Source organism: Falco punctatus (genome assembly GCF_963210335.1).
Source record: "Falco punctatus genome assembly, chromosome: 7".
NCBI lineage: Eukaryota > Metazoa > Chordata > Aves > Falconiformes > Falconidae > Falco > Falco punctatus.
Window position 1 is genome coordinate 59,851,584 of NC_137587.1, and position 22,418 is coordinate 59,874,001.

Consider the following 22,418-nt stretch of genomic DNA (forward strand, 5'->3'; position numbering starts at 1 on the left):
CAACAGAAAGTTTTGGAACTTTCTGTCCAAAGAGCATTGCAAATACTAAGCACGAGGGGATTAAATTACCCTGTTCAGAATGAGAAACAAAGAGAATGAAGGTGGTGGTGGTGGTGTGGAGCCTTTTTGTTTTTGTTTTTTGTTTTTAAGTATAATACAAGTGCGTGGGAAAACTGCAAAAAGGACAGATCTGTTTTTTGAGTCCCATGTAAATAAAGCTCATGATTACATTTGCTTTTCCTCTGCAACTTTTTTATGATTGCCAAAATTTACTAGAACTTAAAAGGACTAACCAAAATTTCCTGTTGTCATTTAATGGACCTGATCAGACCTCATGAGTGGTTAAGGGGGATACACAACTCTGAATTTTGGGTCTGTCAGGTAAACGTAATAAATCATTATTCCTTTTTTGCTTGCCATTACTCACAACATTTGATATACCTAAAATGTTTCAGCTGACTTTAAAGCATCCCTTTATATTATGAAACTGTTATAATACTGGTTATCGGACCAAAGGACAAAATTATTTCTGTTAATGTAATGCTGGTTGCCTGAGTAAAGCAGTGCTTCATTTCCATTCTCTGTGTAATAACCCGTGGCAGTTTCTGTTCATGCTTAGTTGCAATAAAAATCCAGACGCTATCCTAGCTTGATAGAAAACTATCCTAGTTTTTTTCCTCGAGTTGCACTTTCTTGGAGTCTAGACTAACGGCTTCTAAAATAATCTGGTGTGGAACACTTTTTGATGCAATGAATTGTAGCTCTCATGAAGGCTTGGTGCGAGCTTTAATAAAAGGGAGTTTATAAAGACCAAGATTACCAGTCACAGAAACAGTGATGTTAATCATCACTCTTCCCAGACTTGTTAAGTATTTGGAGTGAGTTGCTTTAGAGCTCCTGGGACCATGTAGTCCATGGTGTAAAGGACAGAGCCTTTGGTGGTTTCTCAAGGCTCAAATCATACAGATTAAAACTAACGAGTTACTTTGAGCTGCGTTTGCTTGGCTATCAGTATCTGTGATTTCAGGTAGTGGTAGTTGTGGTGGTTTTATTTGCAGGCAGCTATTGAGCTACTAGCTTTCAGCTGTAGGTGTTACTAATAGAACTGAGGCTTGATGCAGAGAAGTGGCTATTCTAAAACTGATTACAGCAAAATATTTCAGCTTTAGAGTGATAGAGCTGAAGTATGAGTATTCCTGAATGCATTGTATTAACCTCACAGATGGCCATGCAATCATGTAGGTAATTCATCCTTTAAGTTATGCATACTGCAACGTAATTTTTGTTTATTTTGGTTTTGAATGTAGACTATAGCAGCATGAAAATCTAACTGCACCTCCTTTACAGGGATCAGTGACTTATCCTTATCAAAAAACTAACTTTCCCTTTGTGTAATAAAGTAGTTCTATTAGTTCATTAGTTTATAGAGGAGTTCTATCTCTAGTTCATTAGTGGGATAAATGAAAGTAAATAGTATTTGGGCCTTAGAAACAGGTCATTCCAATTATGGTCTTGTTTTCGCCATGTGTTTTTAAAACTGAGCCTAATTCAGCTGGCAGAATCAAACATTATTTTTATACCTTCATTGCTCAAATAAATAGACCAAACCCCATTGTACATTGATCTGGTGCTAGCTTGCTATACCACAGGTTGTAACAGTGAGATAATAATCAGTAGAATATAATTTTTAGGTTATGTAGCTAGGAAAAGCTGTTACAAATCTTTGAAGACAGAGGATTACCATTTTACCAGTGGTAGGAACATTTCATTTCCAAACAAGTTGTTTCCTCTGAGATTTTTCTATGAGACTATTGTTTTTCCCCTTCAGATGAGGTGAAAAATATAGGCTGTTTTCCAGATTTGATGGGAAGCTTTCAACATTCCACTGTCTTCAGCGGCATTAAATCCTGAATGTATTTGAACAAGGTGCTGATTATGTGCACTTAATAAACATCCATTTCATAGTTACGGAAAACCCAGGGTTTTGCCATGGTGCCATTGGCAATTTTCAGCCTCTGTGATTACAGTACAGAGATAAAATACCATGCAGGATGTTCTGGTCATGAAGTTGCACCTGAAGATAAAAAAGGTGATCCTTTATGAATAAATATAGAGATGTTTATTAAATATATGAAAGCTAACAAATCTGGCACTTCCTGGCTGGGTGGTAAAATAACATGGTGGCATACTCAAAGATGTGAAGATTTTATTTCTAGAGCATTTTAATTGCTAGTATTTTATTTTCTTATCTTGTGGAATACTTTTTTTAAAGTGTAGTGAAAGTTTTCATGCAAAGTACTCACTTAAAGACAAATAATAAATACAAACTAATCTGAAAAACATTGCTGTTGGTTAATAGCATTGTTGTGGAAAATATATCAGTTCCTTAATAATCACACTTCATCACTGTTATAAATGCCAATACTACAATATTGTTGAAACTTCTGTCATTCTCTCTTATTGTGGTCTACTGTACTTGGTATTTCCTAAATGTTTTTATTTCCAAATCAGGGTTTTTTTCACTGTGTAGACTATCTTCCCAATTTAGTTCAAAAGAAAAAAGAAAGTTTTTTAGGTTGTGTCTTTCAACTCTTGACCTGAAACAATTCCTTTAAAAATTGGTACATTTCTTGCAAAGCAGAATATGAATTATAGTTAAACAGGCTGAACTGCGCTGGTAACATTTTTTTCCTTTCTTTTGGCTTGGAAAAAGACCAAAATCTTTACCTACAGTCTCATACCCCATTTTATTTTGTGCTTTCCGTGGTTCCTTAAAGGCAAAGATCAAATTTACTTTTTCTTAATTAGCCCACAAATAAGATTCACCACAGCATTAAAAATTTGTTTATTTTCTTCCATTAGGAAATTTTATTATCTTTGAGAATCTTCCAATATAAACTCTTCTAACAAACTGAAAAGCATTTAATGACCTGAAATAATAGGGTTTTCTGGTGTAGAAGTGATAGTTTAATTTTTGTCTGTAGTTAATGGTCAATTTATTTTAATTATCTCCCATAGCTTCTTTTTTATGTTTTAGTTTTGTATAAGCTGTACTCACATAAGTAACTTAATTAAAAAATATAGCTTGATTTTTATTGAAGTGACTGTACAGTATAAAGCTACTTGGGATGTATGAGAGAGAGAGGGATTGTGTTTTGCTTTATAGCAGAGAAAGGGCTGCTACTAATGACAGGTCTACACACGAAATAATTACTTGGCATGATTCTGTAACAAATGTGTCCCTATCTGCTGGTACAACCCAATGCAGGCAGTCATTGACTGCCACCTTCAGAACAGTGCCTTGTGTATTTACGTTTGTTACAAGATCACAATTATGAATGATCCTTTACGTTTGTGAGGAGAATAGTGGTTAAGGCTTTGGCTAGCTAATCGCACTATGAATTTGCCAAAAGCTTTTTTTTCCTACATTAATGCTCCTGCTTCTGTGCTGCAGTGCTGGTTTCACGGACAAGGGCAGCACAGTATGTGAGTACAGCACAGTATTACGCACAGATTTGAATCTGCTGTGCCAGGAGTGTGGAGAAGATGGGAGTATCAGCGTGCCAAACGCTCTTCGCTGCAGAGAGGGTACTTGAGCTAAACCTACAAGGTTGTACAGCTGCGGCTCCACACTTCTTTACAAGAGCCTGTTCAGCTTACCCAGCGCTTCATCTTTTCAGAGCGTCTTGCTGTATGAACAGCTGTAGTGGTTCAAATCAAGTATCCATCTTGCTCAGTGCTGTCTGCAGCAGCGTGGCCTGGAGCAGATGTCTGGGAAAGAGTAAAAACAGAGTAACCGTAATGTTTTCCTGGGCCATAACCATTTTCTGGTCCCGGCCTGTTGTGGTTTCCTTGTCAGTTAATCCTGATCAGCCTTCCCCATGCCCTCATGATTTTGTAGACCTCTGTTGCAGGCTGAAGGCTGCTTGTGCTCTCATACCTTTCATCATCCTTAGCCTCATGTTTTTCTAGTTAAGTTGTATCTGGTTTGAGGGGAGAGAACAGCAGCACATAGTTGCCAAGATGTGGGTGAACTGGGAACTTACATGGAGGCACAGCAATGCTTTTTCTTTTATTTTCTTCAGTTCCTTTCCAATTCTACCTGAAGACGTAAGAGGCAATACTTCTGAGTTACATGACAAAGTTTTTAAGAGTTTGAAATGCATTACCTAGTAATCTGTGTTGCAGTCAGAGTTATTCATGAACATCTGTTCCATGTTAAGGCTATTGCCCTACCTCCCACACCCAAGTTTAAAAGTCTTTTTTTAAATTTTAAACTAATTTTTAAACTTTTATTTTACAGGTTTGCAAAGGTACAGATTAGTGTATCAGCACCTATTATACCATTCCGAGAGACAATAACAAGACCTCCAAAAGTCGATATGGTGAATGAAGAAATAGGAAAACAGCAGAAAGTTGCTGTCATACACCAAACAAAAGAGGACCCAAATAAAATTCCTGAAGGAGTTCAAGTTGATTCAGATGGGCTTATTACAATATCTACTCCAAATAAACAAGCTACTCTCAGCGTAAGAGCAGTGCCACTTCCTGAGGAGGTAACTCGACTTCTTGAAGAAAACAGCGACTTAATTCGAACTATGGAGCAACTCAACACATCTCTGAATGAAGAGAAAAAAACCCATGAGATAAATCAGAAGACTCTGGATAGGATCAAGGAATTCAAACAAAAGTTGGAGCAAAATCTGCAGGGAAGAAAGTGGAGAAATGCTGTTGATCAGATCTGGTCATTTGGACCACGGAAGTGTGGGCCTAATATTTTGTTATATAATTTTGAAGGCTATAAAAGATCTGTGTGGCAGTGCCTTGGGAACGCTGTGAAAGAAGCAAGTAAATACAGAGACTTTGACAACAGCATAGTAAGTGGATTTCAGCTGGCTACGCTTTCAGGTCCCATGTGTGAAGAACCCCTCATGGGTGTTTGTTTTACAGTGGAAAAATGGGAAATAAATAAAGTTGGAGAGATGCTGTCGACTAGCAGTCAGGATTCAGGGAACTGTGATGCCGTAGAACATAACCAAAATGAAGATGCTGCTCTAATGAGGAGTTGTGCTGATGAAGTTTGCAGTGCGAATGAACACCAGGACAGCAGTCAAAGTGTTACAAAATCAACTGAGAAAATTAGTAAACACAAGGGAGAAGTTTTACTTGCAGATTGTTATGGTCCCTTCTCTGGACAACTGATTGCCACCATGAAGGAAGCTTGTCGTTATGCTTTGCAAGCAAAACCACAGAGGCTTATGGCAGCAATGTACACATGTGAAATTATGGCTACTGCAGAAGTTTTAGGTAAGACAGACAAAATAAACCTTTGTCAAGAATTTTCTTTCTGAGTTCCAAGGTAAGGTTTTATAAATTAGGCTGTATCAGGAAGTATAACTTGATTAAAAGTTTTATCAGAAGTCTTTTACATAGTTCTCCAGTAGATTACAATGACTCTGTGATGCCTGTAGTCTTTATAATATTCTGAATGAAAATTCAGCATTCATTGTGCTTATCTGAAGCATATGCATAAATAGCAATGCTATACTTTTTTTGAAGTGCAGGGTACCAAATGTTGCCTTTTTATGAAGTTTTTATAATTCAACCTGAGTAAACATGAATATCAATATTGTGCCTCATAATTAAGCATTAGTTTCATGAAGACATGAGGAAACCTATCCTGTTTTAAAAATGAGTGCAGAATCTTAGTAAATGCTATTTCAAGATGTTCAGGAAAAAAAGAATGTTGAGTAGTTTTTTGATTATGGGGTGTTTTTTTTCAGTAGCATCTGTGTCCTTCTGGTATGCAAGTTACTGACTGCAAACCCAGTGCATACCAAATTCATGTCAGTTACATTACCTTACCACTTACACCTACTTAAACTTGGTTTTATGACCTACTTGCAACACCACTTAGTTAACATAACATCTTGGAGTTTTCCGTGGGAGTTGCTTGCACTCTAAGTCTGATCCAGTGCACCAAGATTTTTGTTAAAACTAACTTCCATTGCATTTAAGCTATCAGTAAATTGACTATACTAATCATGACAGAAATTATAGTATATTTCACATCCAATAATTAAAGATTTGTTAATTGTTGTAAAAATCTCATCTGTTTTGCATACAAGCATAACGATAGCAGTATACAAACCAGATTGGTCTGAAGAGAAGAATTTACAACTGCATGTAGTGAAAAGAAGTGCCTTTGAATGAGCAATTTGTTTGTACAGATGCGTGGTCCTGTTCCTTTCTGGAGGTACCCTCTAGCAGGCCTGGTTAAAGGTGTCCTGCTGTAAGCTTATTAGCGCATTACCTTAAACTACAACTTCCTATGACGTAGAACTTCTGCATTTCAAACTGTCTTTAATTATTTTTTAACATGTAAGAATGCCTGTCCAATTAGACTTTGTAGCATTACTCATTACTGGTCCAGGAGCACAATACGTCTGAATTGCTACCTCAAACTATAGGGAAATTATCAAATTTCAAATTACAAAAACACTGTGTGAATTGCTGGTTTTGAAAATGCCCACTGCTGGAAAAGCATGATTGTTTATAGTGATTAACATGTATCAGCTGATAAGTTGTGCCATAAAACCAAATGGAAACATGGCTTTCTAATGTGCACATATACACATATATATATATATATATATTATATATATATATATAATTATTTTTCTTAATGAGTGTAATTTAGGATTCAGGCATGCAAGAAAATTAGTCCAGGCTAATGAGTGTGAGTTGTGTGGTAATAACCATGGACATGCACTTAGTTCATTACAAATTAATGGGTTTAATTTTTATTAGGGAAGTTTAAGCTAATAAATTGCATCCTCGTTAGGGGAAGTGAAGAGCACACATGCTAACAAGTAAGACTTGGCAGTTGACATGTGATAAACCACTGACTTTTGTACCTTTATTCTTTTGTTTGATCTTCCATATGTTGATACCCAGTTGAGTTTAATCTATCTTCACATTAATCTGCTTGTTTCTAAGCTGTTAGCTTCTGAGAAAGCTAGTTCTTTTATAAAGTTCCTTATTTCGGTATATAAAGGTTTTTCCATCAGACTTTTCTGACAAGGAAAATAAACTGAACTGGAGCTGAGGAGGGGAGCAAGGGAGGAAGCACGCAGTAATGGCTTGCAAGCTTATACATGTCCAGTGTAACAGGCCTTGGGTTTAGACTTGGGTCCCGCATACGTCTGGTGTTTCCCAGCAGGTATTACTTGGAGCATCTCATTCCTACAATTAGTTCACTAGAAAAATTCATTTTTACACAATCCTGCTTTATGGAACTTCTATGTAAACTCCCCAAAGCTGAAGAGTATTCTGAACTAGTATCATGTGTTTAATTATTATTAGCTTTGGCCTGTTGATATTCCTACCTTTTGAGCTCTTCTTCCTTAGTCTAGGTGTTCCGGAGACTGAAAGCTGGACTCTTTTCATTTTGCTGATGTCATTGAAACTTAGTTGGGAAGATACTTTACCAGACTCAGTTTGTAGCTTTTGGGCTTGGATTTTCATAGCAATTCTTATGTCTTTATTTTTTAAAAAATAAAAATATTAAAATTTTGGATCACAGCATTTTAGGGGACAGTGCAAATCAATTTGTAATATTACCTCTGGCTCAGTTGTATGAGTGAAAACCTGCAGCTTCCAAAACAGAAGAGCAGCTCGTCCTTCCCTGTTTACTGAATTTGTGATGGCCCCATGGCTCTTGCAAATGCTGATCCTGTTGTCCTTCCACAGTATTGCTTTCCAGTATGAAGCTTAAGTATTTTATTTTTTTTGCGTGCAGGGAGTACGGAAATGAGTTTAGTGTTTCCACTTAATGCACTGAAATATCCTTCAGTAAAGTGGTGAACAGGACTGAAGGAGCTGGTCTTAATATGTATTTAAAGTGAGTCTTATGCACAGGTTTGTTCTCTGTTACAGCACCTTGAAGCTGTTCTTGAAGTAGTATCATGTTTTCAAAATAACTGCTTTAACTGCTTCAAACAGGAAGATCTTAACAGTATTTCGTGGTGATTGATGCTGCTAAATCCATTCAACTAATTAGTGTAGTGGTAGAACCAGTATTTCTTCAGTATACTGCTGTCTGCTCATAGTGGTAAAACGGAAGACCTTATATAGCTTCTTTGTGATAGCATTAATTAAGGCAATACTCCAGACTGCTTGAATGAAATACATGCAGCTAGAAACCATTTAGTAAGCTATAAATTATCTTCTGGCTTATATGTTTTCAAAGAATAATCTTCAGTGGGTTATGGCCAAAAAATGTGCATCTAAAGTGCTTTTTCATAAATGTTACCTTACCTCATTAATATGTGTGCAAAGTTTTCTATGTCTTACTTAACATTATAATTATTAAAATAAATATTTTAAGTTAATAACCTATAAAGTGGTTTTGAACTTACTTGCTTTAACAAATAGCTTTTAATATATACTGTGTAGTACATCCACAGTATGTACAGTGACCATGATGTGGTGCTCTTTTGCAGCGTGTATGTTTAAACTCGCATTTTAAAGCAGTTACTGACTTGTGAGCTGTGCTGAGATAAGACCCTTTCATATCTGAGAATTTTCTGGACTCACTGAAATTTCCATGGAATTGAAATTGCTAGTTATGTTAACAAAGGCTGTACATCCCTGGCAAGCTCAGTGACTTATCTTCAGAATGCCTTAATCTTTTTTATGATTTTAAGTATAGAATTTTAAGTATTTCCTCCATTTCCTTGTGAGCCATAAGAAGACTATTGTTCATCGTAAAGGTGAAGTTCAGTCAGTGGAACAGCGAGGAGGTCCTGGTAAGGGCAGGAGCAGAGAAAATTATCAGTTATGACAGAAAAAACACTTCAACCCCCATTTTATTAGAGAACTATAAACTCTTGAAATGATTGGTGCTGAACTGATGCTTCATTACCTGCATCTGACAGGAAGATGTAACAGTACTAGCTGTGTGCTTGTGTGGAGTGTCTTAAAAAATAAAGGCACATGAACCCACTCCAATATTTTCTCTGGTATCCTGCAGAAGGCTTACAGTATATATGCAAATCAATATCTGTGGCTATAATATGTAACGAAATCTTTGTCAAGTGAGAAAAGGTGGCAAGTATTATGAAGTAATGCATATTTCTATATATTTCCAGTAAGAGTCAGTTTTGCCCAGCTGTTTAAAAGGTAGCAATATGCATTTGTGTTTTTTAAGTGCAATATAATAGAAAATATTTGAACCTCTTAGAAATCGATATAAACTTGTTCTTCATGGCAAGGTACTTTTAAAATTAATTTTTGCATCCAATACTTACTATCTATTTGTAAATGAAAGCATTCCTAAAGCACTTTCTTCAGTACATAGGTTGTATTGTGTTTTTATTACCTTGATCAACACAAATGTGTTTGTTAGTATTTATCTGTAGAATGCTTAACCCATAAATTTGCAAAAACATTTTCCAAAATTAGCCTAAAGCCTACCATAAAGTCAAACATGGCCATTTTCACATCTCCTACTTTCATGGTATAGGCACTGTATTTCAATGGATTGAATATTAGTTTGGGAAAGAAAAATAAAAATTAGACATGACTAAAGACTGAATTAATTAAAAAACTAATTGAACATATTAAGCATGATAAATATGTAGTATTTCAGATAAACCAGCTTTCTGTGATTAGAATAGCACTGCAGTATCTGGGACAAGTACCATACAGATACATGGGGATCCAAACAAACTTCTGAAGGTAGCTAAGATATGATTCCTGAAGCACAGTGATATGTCTTAGAATCATAGAATCATTTCGGTTGGAAAAGACCTTTAAAATCATTGAGTCCAACTGTTAACCTGGCACGCTGTCTCCACCAATAAACCACATTCCTAAGCGCCACATCTACACATCTTTTGAATACCTCCAGGGATGGTGATTCAACCACTTTCCTGAGCAGCCTGTTCCAGTGCTTGATAACTGAGTAATGTTTCTCAAAGACTTGGTTATAAGAAGTAAAGCAAGTCAGGTACATAACCTGGCAAAGTGCCTTTAAAAAAATAGTCATATGATTGTATAAAATGCGCCTAGTACAAGCATTGTCTAGATCCGTACAGCTATAATGATGTGTTAAATGTTACTCATATGGTTCTGCACATTGTACTGGGAAAACATGTTGTTTGCTTGAATTTAATGGGTCCACTTAATTAATCCGCTTCCAAGAAAGAATTTTAGCCAAAGAAATGATGAATTTTACTTAATGATGAATTTTCCCAAGCAAATATTTATGTATTTATCTTCATGATGCAGAAAATAAATACATTGGTAAGCTCATAAAAATTACGTCTTTGCAGGTCGTGTGTATGCTGTCTTGTCCAGAAGAGAAGGCAGAGTGTTACAAGAGGAGATGAAAGAGGGGACGGATGTGTTTATTATTAAGGCAGTCCTGCCAGTAGCAGAAAGCTTTGGTTTTGCTGATGAAATCAGGAAGAGAACTAGTGGCCTGGCCAGTCCGCAGCTGGTGTTCAGCCACTGGGAGGTAAAAATATCTATTCATTCCATCTGTTTTGGTGATTATTTCCTGTAGATGTGGCAGACTGGAATAATAAGCGGAAAAGGTTAAGTTTTGGTCAAGACATTTGATTAATTCCTTTCTGAAATGAAGAGGGGGGAAAAAAGTTGCTTTGTATTTGTCTTGTTTCCTTTTATAGATATGCTGTTCAGAAATTAATTTATGTTTTGTTTAGATGGCATGCTTCTCTATTTCAATAGAAAGTGAGTCCTTCACAAATGAAAGTGATTCTTCATAAATGTGTTTTCCTCAATTTTATGTGCCTTTTTAAATGAGTTCTCTGGTAAACTTGTTTGGGGAGTGGAAAAAACCCCACCCAACCAACCCAAAACACAAACCAACCCCAGCCTACTGCTAATAGAAAATGTAACAATAAATCTAATGCATATGAAAGTTAACCTTCTAGGGGTTAACATACACCTAGGGTTTTGGGGTTTTTTGGTCCTTATATCAACATATATTTTCATTCCTAAAGGCAAAGAGAATAGATTTCATTATTTCAGAATTAAGTCTGGTGATAGTAAGTGGTGGTATCCTCAAAATCATTCCCTTTGGTCATCTTTGTCACTTAAACGGAGAGGTGAAAGTGAAGGTGTAAAGAAAATGTGCAAGTGGGAAAACTGATAGAGAGTGTCAACAGCTGATAGTGCACTGTATCCTATGATGTGGATAGTAGATCTTCAAGGAATAATATAAAAAGCTGTAAATCAGAGTTCCTTGTTCAAGGCAGACACACCTGCATTGTAGAGCTCCTCTGAGGAGTCCACTGAAGGAATTAAAAATTAATTCAAGGGCAAGAGTAAGAGGGTATAAGCTTTTAACATTAGATTTTTAAAATATCTGAAATCTAGGTTTTTCTGGTTTTGGTTGTGGGTGGTTTTTTTTTTAAATCAGATGTTCTTTTATTTGGTGTTGGGACCATAGAAACTTTTGTAAATGGATTATAAAGTCTTTTTTTGTTTGGTTGGTTTTATTTAATCTTCTGATTTATTTTGTGATGTCAAATGTGAAGTCTTTGAGACTACAGATTTTTGAGGTCAGTGGGACTAGTATTCCATGCAGTTGCCAGCTATGGTGTGTTTACCATTGTTTCTCTCCAAAGTATGTGCTTTTTTTTCACGTGGTATGGATTCTTCCTCATTTCTAGTAGCCAAATTGCCCTACTAGGTAGTATCTGTTAAGTACTTCACTACCAGTATTTCTTTGTTAGTAATTGTAACTGCATCAGGAATTTTATGTGGATGCTAATAGAAAAGGAGGATCTCTGCAGACCAGCCAAGTGCTATCAAAGGAGTTGGGAATCCTGGAAAGAGTACATTTCAGAAAGTACATTATGTCTTCATTGGCAGTGGTACCTTACTGGCATTAGAAATTGCAGTGGACCAGGGACTTACCTGTCCTCCAGTACCGATTCATTTAACCTTCTTGTAGCTAAGTCTGACTTCATGGAGAACCATAGAAGGGAAAAACAGAGATACACCGAAAGAAAGAGGGAAAAAAAAAAAAAAAAAACAAAACCAAACCCAAGAGAAACCCAATAACTGTCCTCCATAGATGGTGTATGCACACAAAAAAACCCCACCATAAACCTGCAGCTTTTTGGGTATAGGGATCTACGTGTAAGCCAGTAACAGATTAGGTACCTCAAACCAGTGAGGACTGGCAATATTGCGTACAGTTGTCCTCTCAGTCTTGGTTGTTCTCATTTGAGGTGCTGGTGAGGTTTTGTGGCTTAACTAGTCTTTTGTCTGAACAGCCTCAGGTATCAGTGCCCTAAAGGAACATCAATCAGAAGGATGTTAATTCCAGCTAATCATTGTTTTGTGCCAGTTTCTTTAGGATTTGTAGCTACTGTGCTCCGTTACTAAGCAAAAACATAAACCTCTTGCCTCTCTGACTTCCACTTCTATCCCCAAACCTTGGCATGTATGTTCATTCTGTCAGGTGTTAGGAATTTCACATAAGAAAATGTTCACATGTAATTATAGATATGCATAGGAGAGGGAGATTTGAACAACTGGCAACACTTTCTAAAATTGACCCTCAGGAGAGATTAGAATTGCAGCTAGTGTGCTAAAATGTACTGGTAGTAGGAAAAATGCTTGTGTAAACCAGTCACCTTTCCACCTGGCAAATCTCAGTGGGGCAGGTGACTTTTTTGGGATTTTTTGTCACATTGAAAGTCATGCTCTCACATTTTTGTAACAAAATAAGGCTTTTACTAAGCTACTAGCCATGTTGGTTTTGTTTTGCATTTCCTATGTTAGCAAGTGTATGGTTGCTGCTTTAATTGCATATTATTCAAACCTTCCATGACATTCTGAATGAATTCTGCATTAGTGGTATTTTCTCAGTGTGCTCAGCTCATTAGCTGAGTACCTGGGACACGTATCTACACAGGTTCCTTTTAATGTGTTGTTACCCCCATTTTACAGCTAGTGAACTAGATGCTTTTTGGTATTTTTAAACACTTAATCTCATGGAAATCACATGCGTAAAGTATGTTTAAAGAAATGAAGGTTTAATTTATTTTTTATTATTCATTTCATTAACACGATTTGTAGACTATAAACACAGGAAGGTCAATAATAGAGCCTACATTTAAGTGAATCCATTTTGGTCTCTGTGGAAATCAAATTACCATTTTTTTTTCTTCAGTTAATGAATGTATTTTCTGTAGTTCAGATTGCTGCAGCCCCGGGGGATGGAGCAATACACGTATCAAGGTCTATCTTGTGAGATACTCCTTTTTTATTCATTTCTTCTGTCATACTTATACAATTTATTCCTGCCTGTAGAGGATGGCACCAAATAATCATTAGTGAAAGCTTTCAGTTTGGTCCAAGTTTAAACAGATAAATTTCAAGTTAGTCAAGTATTTTCCTTTATGATATTACTAGGCAATATTAAGTGTACTGGGTTTATGTGGCTATATTCTCTTAGATTTCAATATAAACTTTTTCAGAATTCTTAGTTTAAAATATATAACTTTGGGATAATTATGAACTCCTTGTATTTTTTTTTTTAATCCTTGAATTAATAATGCACCTTCAGTTAGTGTATGTTTTTGCCTGAGCCTGTTCCCTTTGTTCTGTCTTCGTTCTTTGCAGTGACTTTTTTTTACTCAGTCATGTCATTTTATCTTAATCGTAAGGTTCTTTGAACAAGAAGATACTTGTGATTACACAGTGCTTAGAATAATGGAACTCTAATTCCATTTGGGAAATCTGTGTTATAGTAAAAAAATAATGCACATGGCTCTTTCAGATGCTGATTGAATTCTCAGCAAGTGCAGAACTTGTCAGACATCTACTAGTTGTAAAGTTCTGAAATGTGTAGTATTCCTGTTAACTCACATCTTTTAAATAATGATTGGTTCTTAGATACACTTATTCTTGGGGGAGGCATGGGTGAACTGTAAACACGTTTAATCTGAATTCTTTTTTGGTATCCCTTCTAAGTAGAAGATTTAGGGCTCTGAAGATAGGTAAGAGAAGGACTGCATATAATAAGTGGTAAGAATATCAGGCATTCTGAATCTGCAAGTTTTATATTCTGAATTTTAATTCATTCCTTTTGAATTGTAAGTCATTTTACGACTCGGAGGATGAAGGCTTAATATAGAAGTTGCTGGATGAGATTGTCAAGCATGCATTAAACAGGAAGCAGACTAAGGTAATAAGAGAGACTCTAAGAATCTGTGAATATACACCAGGTTTGAATTGTAGCTTTACAGGCATCATTGTGCCAGTGACAGTTTAGACATGTAAATGGATTCTAAGAGTAACCTGGAAGCTTTCAAATATGAAAAGCTCATTGTATCGGTCAGAAAATCTGAAGCTAATTAAAAGAGTAAATAAAAGTGCTAGTGGTGTGGCTTTAATTTTCCCTCTTGATACGTTTTTCTTAAGTAATAGGAAAGAATGCAACAGTAGAGCCACAAGTCTCCTTTTTTCGTTCCAGTTCCCGAATTCCTGTTTGTAGCTACTGACCGAAGTCAAGGCTAAAGCTCAGCAGTCAGTGATTGAGACACAAAGAAAGATGATGGTCTTGAGCCCAAGTTAACTTGTATGAGGGGTTTTTTTATAACTACATGTGTAAATGTTCATTATTACAATATTTATTGGAAGAGGAGTTCTCATATCTGACTTCAGGCATTTTAAGGCCTTGGCAGTCCCCTTTATATATTGTGAATGGGATCTCTGAATTACAAAATACTTTTGGATGCTTGTTTTACTTGTAGGGAATCTATACTGATCAGACACTTACCCTACAGACATGTATTAAGTTTGACCACAAGTTATTCTGTCTCCCCTTAAACCTTCTATCTTTGAAAGAAAACAAGAAGTTATTAATCTGATACTTCTTGTATTTTTGTAGCTTTTGCAAGATGGCTATGGATATGAAATAAGTTAACTTTTCTATTGGGTTTATAACATCCATCTTGATGGCTGTCTGTTTTTTGGGGTCTTTTTTTAATTGTATTTTTGCCAGACCTTGTAATTTGCAATTAAGAGCTGTTGAGAGAAAATAATCTTGAGGAGTACCGACAGAAATAAAATTGGTAGGTTTTTTCCATGCAAGTTATGAAGAAAGCAATCTGTTTTCATGCTTTCTTTTAAATGCTTGTGTAAAAGTAGATATAATCTTGAGAAGAAGATACATTGCCTTTATTTGTTTGATATTTATTTGTTTGATAGATAAGTTGATCTGTAGTGATGCAAATGGCAGCATTCTGTGAAGCCAAGATTTGACAACAGGGCAGTCAAACAATTGGTAAATAGGGAGGCTGAAAATTGTTGGATTTTTTTTTTCTTTCAGGATGTGGTATAGAGATTAGCTATTTATAAAATAAGCAAGCTGGTACACAAAGTGTTTGGTACAATGTGAAAGTTTGTGTTTTAACAAAATAACTGTGACTTGGTTTTATTTTGAGAACATTTTATGTGTAGGTGCTTCTGTAAAATTCTTTAGCATATTGCAGATATTTCTCTTCCCACCCTCTACTGCTTAATCCTCATCCCCAGCATGATGTTTTGTGGGAGTGTTTCAGGTGCTCAGCACTTCCCTCAGTCGCTCGGTACTCCTAAGCAGGAAAGGAGGTGATACCTGCTTTCCACTACGATGGAATGGATGCAGCAGAACGGAGAAGCTGAATCTGCAGCGAGAATATTCTCTTCCTTTCTGAATAGGAAGCATTTGGGGCCTGTAAGGGCTTACAGAGGAATAAGATACCTGTTATCAAAGGGTTTTTCACTGAATAAAACCAGTAAGACACCGTAGTTGGTTAAACAAAAATCAAGAAAAGACACAAACTTGTAGAATCTTTCCCTGAGTTTTTAAGTTGTGGTTTCTTTCAAGGACAGGCTGAGATCCTGACTGCTTTGAAAGCAGTGTTTACCTATTCTTCAACTGTATGTTGCTGAAGGAAAGTATTTCAACACAGTAGTACAGAAATCACTTTAAAAATGGTATTCAGACTGCTCTATGTTACAGGTTACGGCAGCTTCTAGTCATACATGCTTTTCTAGTCATGCCTTTTTACGTGGGGTTGATGGAAAGCAACTGTTGATGTAGAGATTGCTTTTGAAGTTGCCTAATGTCATCTTGTAACGCCATTCTAGGATCTGTATTTTCTTTCATATGGAAGTAAGGAATGACTTGGAAAACTACCTGTCCATACAGGCACTGGCATGGTTATGTGTGAGGTGGTAGTGTGCTGCCACGCTGCCAGCACTGCTTTCCTGACTGCAGCTGCTTGGGTTAAATACAGGAATTAGCCAGTCACTTGGGTACCTCTGCATTACGCTGTGTGTGATACTCAAGGGAGGGCTTACATATGGAGGTAATGGGTCTTTCTGGATCTGAGGTCACAGGAAGAGTATAGTCAAGAAATTAGCCTCTCTTTACTTTTGAGATTCATCTCTTCCCTGCCCCTGCTCCACATCCCAAAATGTACAAGACACTAGAGCCCACCTCAGTCCGCCTGACCTCAGGCTTACTGCGGTACCCTGCCTGGTGTTCTGTGTTCTGGTAGCACAGTGCCAGTATCCGAATGGCCTTGCACCCTTTGGTTATGCTCAATGCAGTAGCGCTTCTACAGAGTTACCCTGTATATTACCAAAAACCCAGCAGTTTTCCAAGGTCACATAACTTCTGCAAAGTTCTGCCATTTTACCAGGAAGGTAGATGTAGTTTCTGTTTCACAGTGCTGCTTCAGACATCTAAGACAAGCGTATCAACTGTACCCTTATAGATGCATGGTCTGTGTCAGTACTAAGTGATGGACACCATTTGAACTGTGAATGTTCTTGAGATATCTTTATAGCATCAGTTTTTCTAAGGTAGAAAGGATTCTGATACACTGAAGCCTGTATCATCTTTGAAATTGTGTATAATAGTTCTTTTGAATATTTTTTTTTTCTGAAAAACAGCTGCTGGCATAATATTTTTCCTGGCATGCTAAGGGCTGCTTGTGGTAGTGCCCAATCACACTGAATTTAGTGGTTCTTGAGATTTCTTATTAAGCAGTTCACAAAGGCCATAATGTTGCTTGCTGGGCTTAAAATCTTCATTGGACAGTGTAAGACTGCTCTTTCTATTCATGGGCCAACTACAGCATTTTCCACACTGATATTTGGCTCAAAAGAAATTTTCTGTCCTCATCAGGCAGTAAGGACCAGTAGGGGAAATGCTACTAGGAACATGGCTGTGTTCCCAGATCTGCCTGACCTTTTCGATGAACTAGGCAGATCCCTTCTGTTTGCTTTTGATGCTTCTCTCAACCTTGTTTTGCATAATTAGGCTGCCTTAGGCAGAGACTGTTTCATACCATCATTTTGTGAAATACACTAGACAATGGGACCCAGATCAGTATTGGAGCCATCTGGGTGCCACTGAAATGCAAGTAATAAATCATCCTCAAATTAAGGCTTAAAATTTCAAGTCCTCTTGAATTGGAAGCGATCTGTTCTAGCTCAAATCTTACTGAAAAGTTTGATTAGCTTACATAATCATTTGCAGAATTTAGTACACACTGTATTGTCCTTCAGTATTAGCATAGCACACTCATAGTATTTGTATTTTTATGGATTGTTACAGGTATTCACATTATTTCTTTGATAAAGATACAGGCATTTATTGTTTGAATAATTAATGTGTAGGTTGTTAGGCTAAAAGAAAATGACAGCTGTTTTGCCTATTCTACTCTGCATGCTGTTACTAAACAAGTCTTATGAGACTTCATTATTTGGGTGTGTTGGTTTGAATAGTTGTGATATTTAATGAAACATCTCGCTTTAGATAATTTTCCTTTTCTAAAGAACACCCTTGCACTACAGTATTTGAAGTAATTATTCACTTCTTTTGAGATACCCAATTCCAGCTGACTTCGTTATAAAAGGTGTTTTATTTATACCTAGGGTGGTCTTGTAGTTCTGCAGTGACCTATGGAACATATTCTTCAGCCCGTATTTGACTGGTTTTTTTGTATAATGGAATTTCAGTGAGTTGCTTATACTTTCAACAAATCATATCAGCCAAGACTTTTAGAAAGTAGATCACTGAAGATATTGTTAAACAATACTATCAAGGAAAATTTCCATCACTTAAGAATTGCATTTGCAATAACAAATTTAAGAGTTGGATTGGCTGCTGTGCACCAATTCATTTTACTGTATTGCATTGTATATGGCTTTTAGAGAAGACACTTGTTCTCTAACAGAGTAAACACTAGTCCAGTCATCCACAATGTAAACCTTTATTTAGAATTCACTTCTTAAAAGAAATTGTTTTCAGAAGAGCCTTGTGGATGTAGTATAGAAGTATTTCGTTGTGTAAATGAGGAAGCAGTAGCTGTCTTGCTGGCTTTGTCATTTACACTTTGGAGGAGTAATCATGTGTTTGTTCTGGGCTGTTTGCAGTTAAGGCTGCTGTTGTCCCCACCAGATCACTGTGGTGTTGAATAATAAATAGGCATAGGCCAGTGGCTGGTTTATGCCTTTACAAAGGAAAATTCCCAAGTCCTAGCAAAATTTCCTGATGAAAAGATACACTGTTTTCTAATTATCAAATTACACACAGTATGGTGGTATTTAAAAATATACTTTGCCATAACGCTAACAATACCATTATGTCATTGGTTTTACGGTGTATCTTCTAATTTTGGTTGCTCCTGATATCTTTTGTCTGTTATACTTGGTATAACCAGTTTGGCTGTTTTCTTGTCACCCCTGCTCAGTGGTTCCCAGACATGAAAGGCACCCAAGCAGAATTACAGAAAGGCAGACTAAAGACCTTTGATAGAAGGTGAAATGAATTGCTTGAGTCACTTAACATGCCTTTCACAGCTGAAAAATCTTTATTTTTAATTTCCAGTTCTGTCTTGACTGAAGTTTTTGTTTAGGAGTGTGACTTTTTGAAAAAGCACTGTTAAGATGCTATCACATTGCTGTTTTAAAAATTAATCTTAGGCTATATGTTTTAGGTTTGTACTGAAAAACTAGTATGTGGAATCATGTAAATAATTTTAAATTAGAAGTGACACGCAACGTAGAAAAAATAACATTTGTGGGCATTTTCCTGCTTTGATCCTTCGGATCTTCCAGGATCCACAGTAAATGCCCTCTGTTAAATGGCTACATCATATTCCAGAAGGATTGCTCTGTTTAGAATCTAATTAATCATTTAGGACTTTATCCAGACAAAACCTCAAATTTCTGTCACAGATTCCAGAGTCATCCCTGTGCAGTTCCCATGAATACAAACAATAGCTCAGGGGATAAAAAGCTTCTCAGCTCTGATTCCAGGAAACCCAGATCCCCCATTCTGACAGCTACTATTGTAAGCAAATTGATGACAATGCTTTTGGAGCATTATATGGAAACATTTTTTTTTCCTTTTGCTTGCTTGTGCTGTATTAACAGAGTATGGGGAATGATGGATGCCACCTGCTATATGCATTTGCTGTCATTCATTAATATGACATAAATAGAAGAGGGACAGTATAGACTATGCTCTCACCTTCACTTACAGAATCAGAACTTTTAAAGAAGAAAATTACTTTTTTTGTTTTGCTGTCAGTAATGCCTCTGTGTAGTGATACTACGGTTATCTTAACATGGCTATTTGCTGACTTCTTAAAGGAGAGGCACAGCTCATGCCCCAGGTTCCAGCTGACTCAGTAGATCTGGCTTCCTCTTTCTCATTACTTAACCTTGGTGTGGTAACACAAATAGCATATTCTAATTTAACCTTGTCTTTTGCCGTGTGGACACACCATTCAGATAGACATGATCCTGTAACAGAAATTTTCAGATGCCACCATAACTTGCCCTAGAAACAGTATGTAGTGCCTGAATTATTTGGACAGGTTGAGAAGCAAAGCTAGCTCCTGAGGGGGCTTTTGAGACTTATTTATGTCTCTTTACAGTGCTGCGCTGCATCATGTAGCAGTGCAAGGTTTGCTCAGGATTCTGTAGCCCCATGCTGCACTAAGTTTGAAGGTTTACCCTTGCTGGCTACCAAGTACTAAATAGTACATACATCTGAGCCTCCTGTTCTGTTGGCTTTCCTGAACGCTAGATACCTGTTAAAGCATAATGGATCATTATCGGTGGAAGAAGTATCCAGTGCAAAACTTCTGTTAACATCAGTAGAACAAGTCTTTCATAAATCATTGAAAGAGCCGGTCTGTCAAGCCTGGGGATTTTCTTAAGCATCCATCACTAAATATCTAAATATTTACAGGTAGATTAGATCTGTAAGCTCAATTTTGTATACTTTTGGACTCCTCTGTTGTAGTTATTCTTCAAGAATCACTGTTTCGCTGACTCTCTCTGAGCCTAACTTCTGGGTGTTAGATTTCTTGCTAATGTGAAAAAAGTCCAACTTCATCAAAGGGGGTAGTAGCAGCCTTTTAAGTTATCGTAGTTTGTAGCTGTATAATCTCCCTCGGCAGTACAGTCCGGAGCAAATCCACTGAACATGGATCACCTTCTCTTATTCATGTGTTCTTAGACTTTGAAATTGTTGTTTGTTCAGCTTTTTGGGCAGATCATGAATGGGGAAATCCCTGTTGTTTTTCCATCATTAAGATGTTCAATATGAACATCAGTACAACTTCAAGTCAACGTGCAGTTTCTGCCCCAAAGTTGGAAAAACCCAGTAGTCTTCACTGCTCCTTTTCTGTATTTCTGGTGCATAAAATAATGGCAAAACTTTCAAGAGTGGGTTCCATTCTTGTTTTTATTAATTGAGGTAAGCTGTCAAGGAATCACCTTTAAGTTTCTAGGCATTGGTTATAGGGCCCTATACAAGACATCAGAATGAGTATGACTCGGGCAGATTCTTTTATGGTTAGACAGTCCTTTTATGTTAAAAATAAATGTAGAAACATTTGGAAAGCTAAGCTTTATACTGTTTATTTCTGAGCTCTGCTTACTTCTGGTTTTCAGCCAGACAACCCTATGCGTAGTCATTTCCCACCTAAATAATTGAGATTGGATGTCACTTCCAGCACAAATAACATTCCACTTAATTTACCAGAACTATGTATAGTTAACTGGAAGTAGAATTATTTTTGTTGGTTATGGTGCTTAACATACTATTTTGCAGGGCTGAACCTACAATATTACCTAACACAAAATACCCATCTTCTGCCACAGTCATTTTCCTAACTCCCCCAAAAGTATAATTTGTTGGATTGTGTTAGGTGTTATTTAAGATGAAGTATTAAATTCGGACTTTACAGTTGATATTTCTAGGGAAAATTGTCCATCTTAAGCCATCATTCTAGTTCTTGCTAGTTTGTGTAATTTAAATAAGCTTTATGAAATCTTTCTTAATTTGAAGTACCGTGTGATAATTACAAGAATTTGTGAGAAGATGTTTATAACACTAGAAAAGGTTTACAATGCTAAGCTAAAATTGGTAGTTTAGGGAAATTTGTTCCCTCCTTGTCATTTGCTAGTGTTAGTGCTAATGTTACATATTTTGGAGATGATTATAGTGATGTCCTCAACTATTGTCATAAACTATCCTAATTCTTACAGTAACTAACCATTGTTTGCACTCCTTTTTCCATGAGGATTTTGTTTAGGAAATGGATAAGGTATTATCTTTAGGGCTTTTTTAGTAAAGATACAATACCTGTCACTACATCTTTTGGAGGAAATCTACAGTCATTTAAGTGAAATAAGTATTTTTGAAATTTGCAACAGAACCCGAGTAACATAATGTGGTCAATTTTATCCCTTCCCAATGCTCATGGTTAGCATTCTTGGAAGGTGATCTTCCTATGTTTCAATAAGTTCCTTAATGCTCATTAACTACAGTATTTTTTACTCTGTTTTATGGTCAATTGTCCACTAATGGGAAAGGAAGTTGAATCTCAGAACTATAACCCTGTCCAATTTTGGTTGGTCACCCAGACATCAGTTCACTAGGGAGCACTTCCCAGATTTGATTACACATACAAATTACAAGACCTTAAGACCTGATGATCACTCTTAATGACTTAGGAGTAATTTCTAGTGCCTGCAAGAGTTTAATATATGAATAGAAATTAGGTGGATTCTTAGGAGCTTAGAACTGGGGGTGGGGGGTGTCCTTCTTTTTCTTTAGGTCTTAAAACATTTACTTGAACAACTAAAACTTCTTAAAGTAATGAGAGTCACTAACAGTAACGGAATAAATTGTTATCTTGGGCTAGCTAGGTAAGCATTAAGCCTAGAATTTGTGTGAAATCTATGTAGTCCAAAGGTAGAGGGTAAATATCTCTTCAGACTGTCTTGGGGTATTAAAAATGTTGTAACTTTCCTGTGCAAGATGAAACGAGGAAAGGTTTTAAAGAATTTGTAAGATA

The 22,418-nt window shown here is 36.6% G+C and overlaps 1 protein-coding gene across 3 annotated transcripts in view; it reads left to right on the plus strand.

The window, feature by feature from the left end:
• The window catches only part of EFL1 (elongation factor like GTPase 1), a 144,812-nt gene that overhangs the window by 57,494 nt on the left and 64,900 nt on the right, over window positions 1-22,418 (plus strand). For 2 of the 3 annotated variants that reach the window (XM_080396393.1, XM_080396395.1), the window contains exons 18-19: window positions 4,304-5,307; window positions 10,338-10,522. In XM_080396393.1, coding sequence (XP_080252519.1) covers window positions 4,304-5,307; window positions 10,338-10,522 — 1,189 coding nt within the window. Of the gene's footprint in view, window positions 1-4,303; window positions 5,308-10,337; window positions 10,523-13,235; window positions 13,282-22,418 lie in introns of all 3 variants that reach the window. The other variant, XM_080396394.1, reaches the window with a different exon arrangement.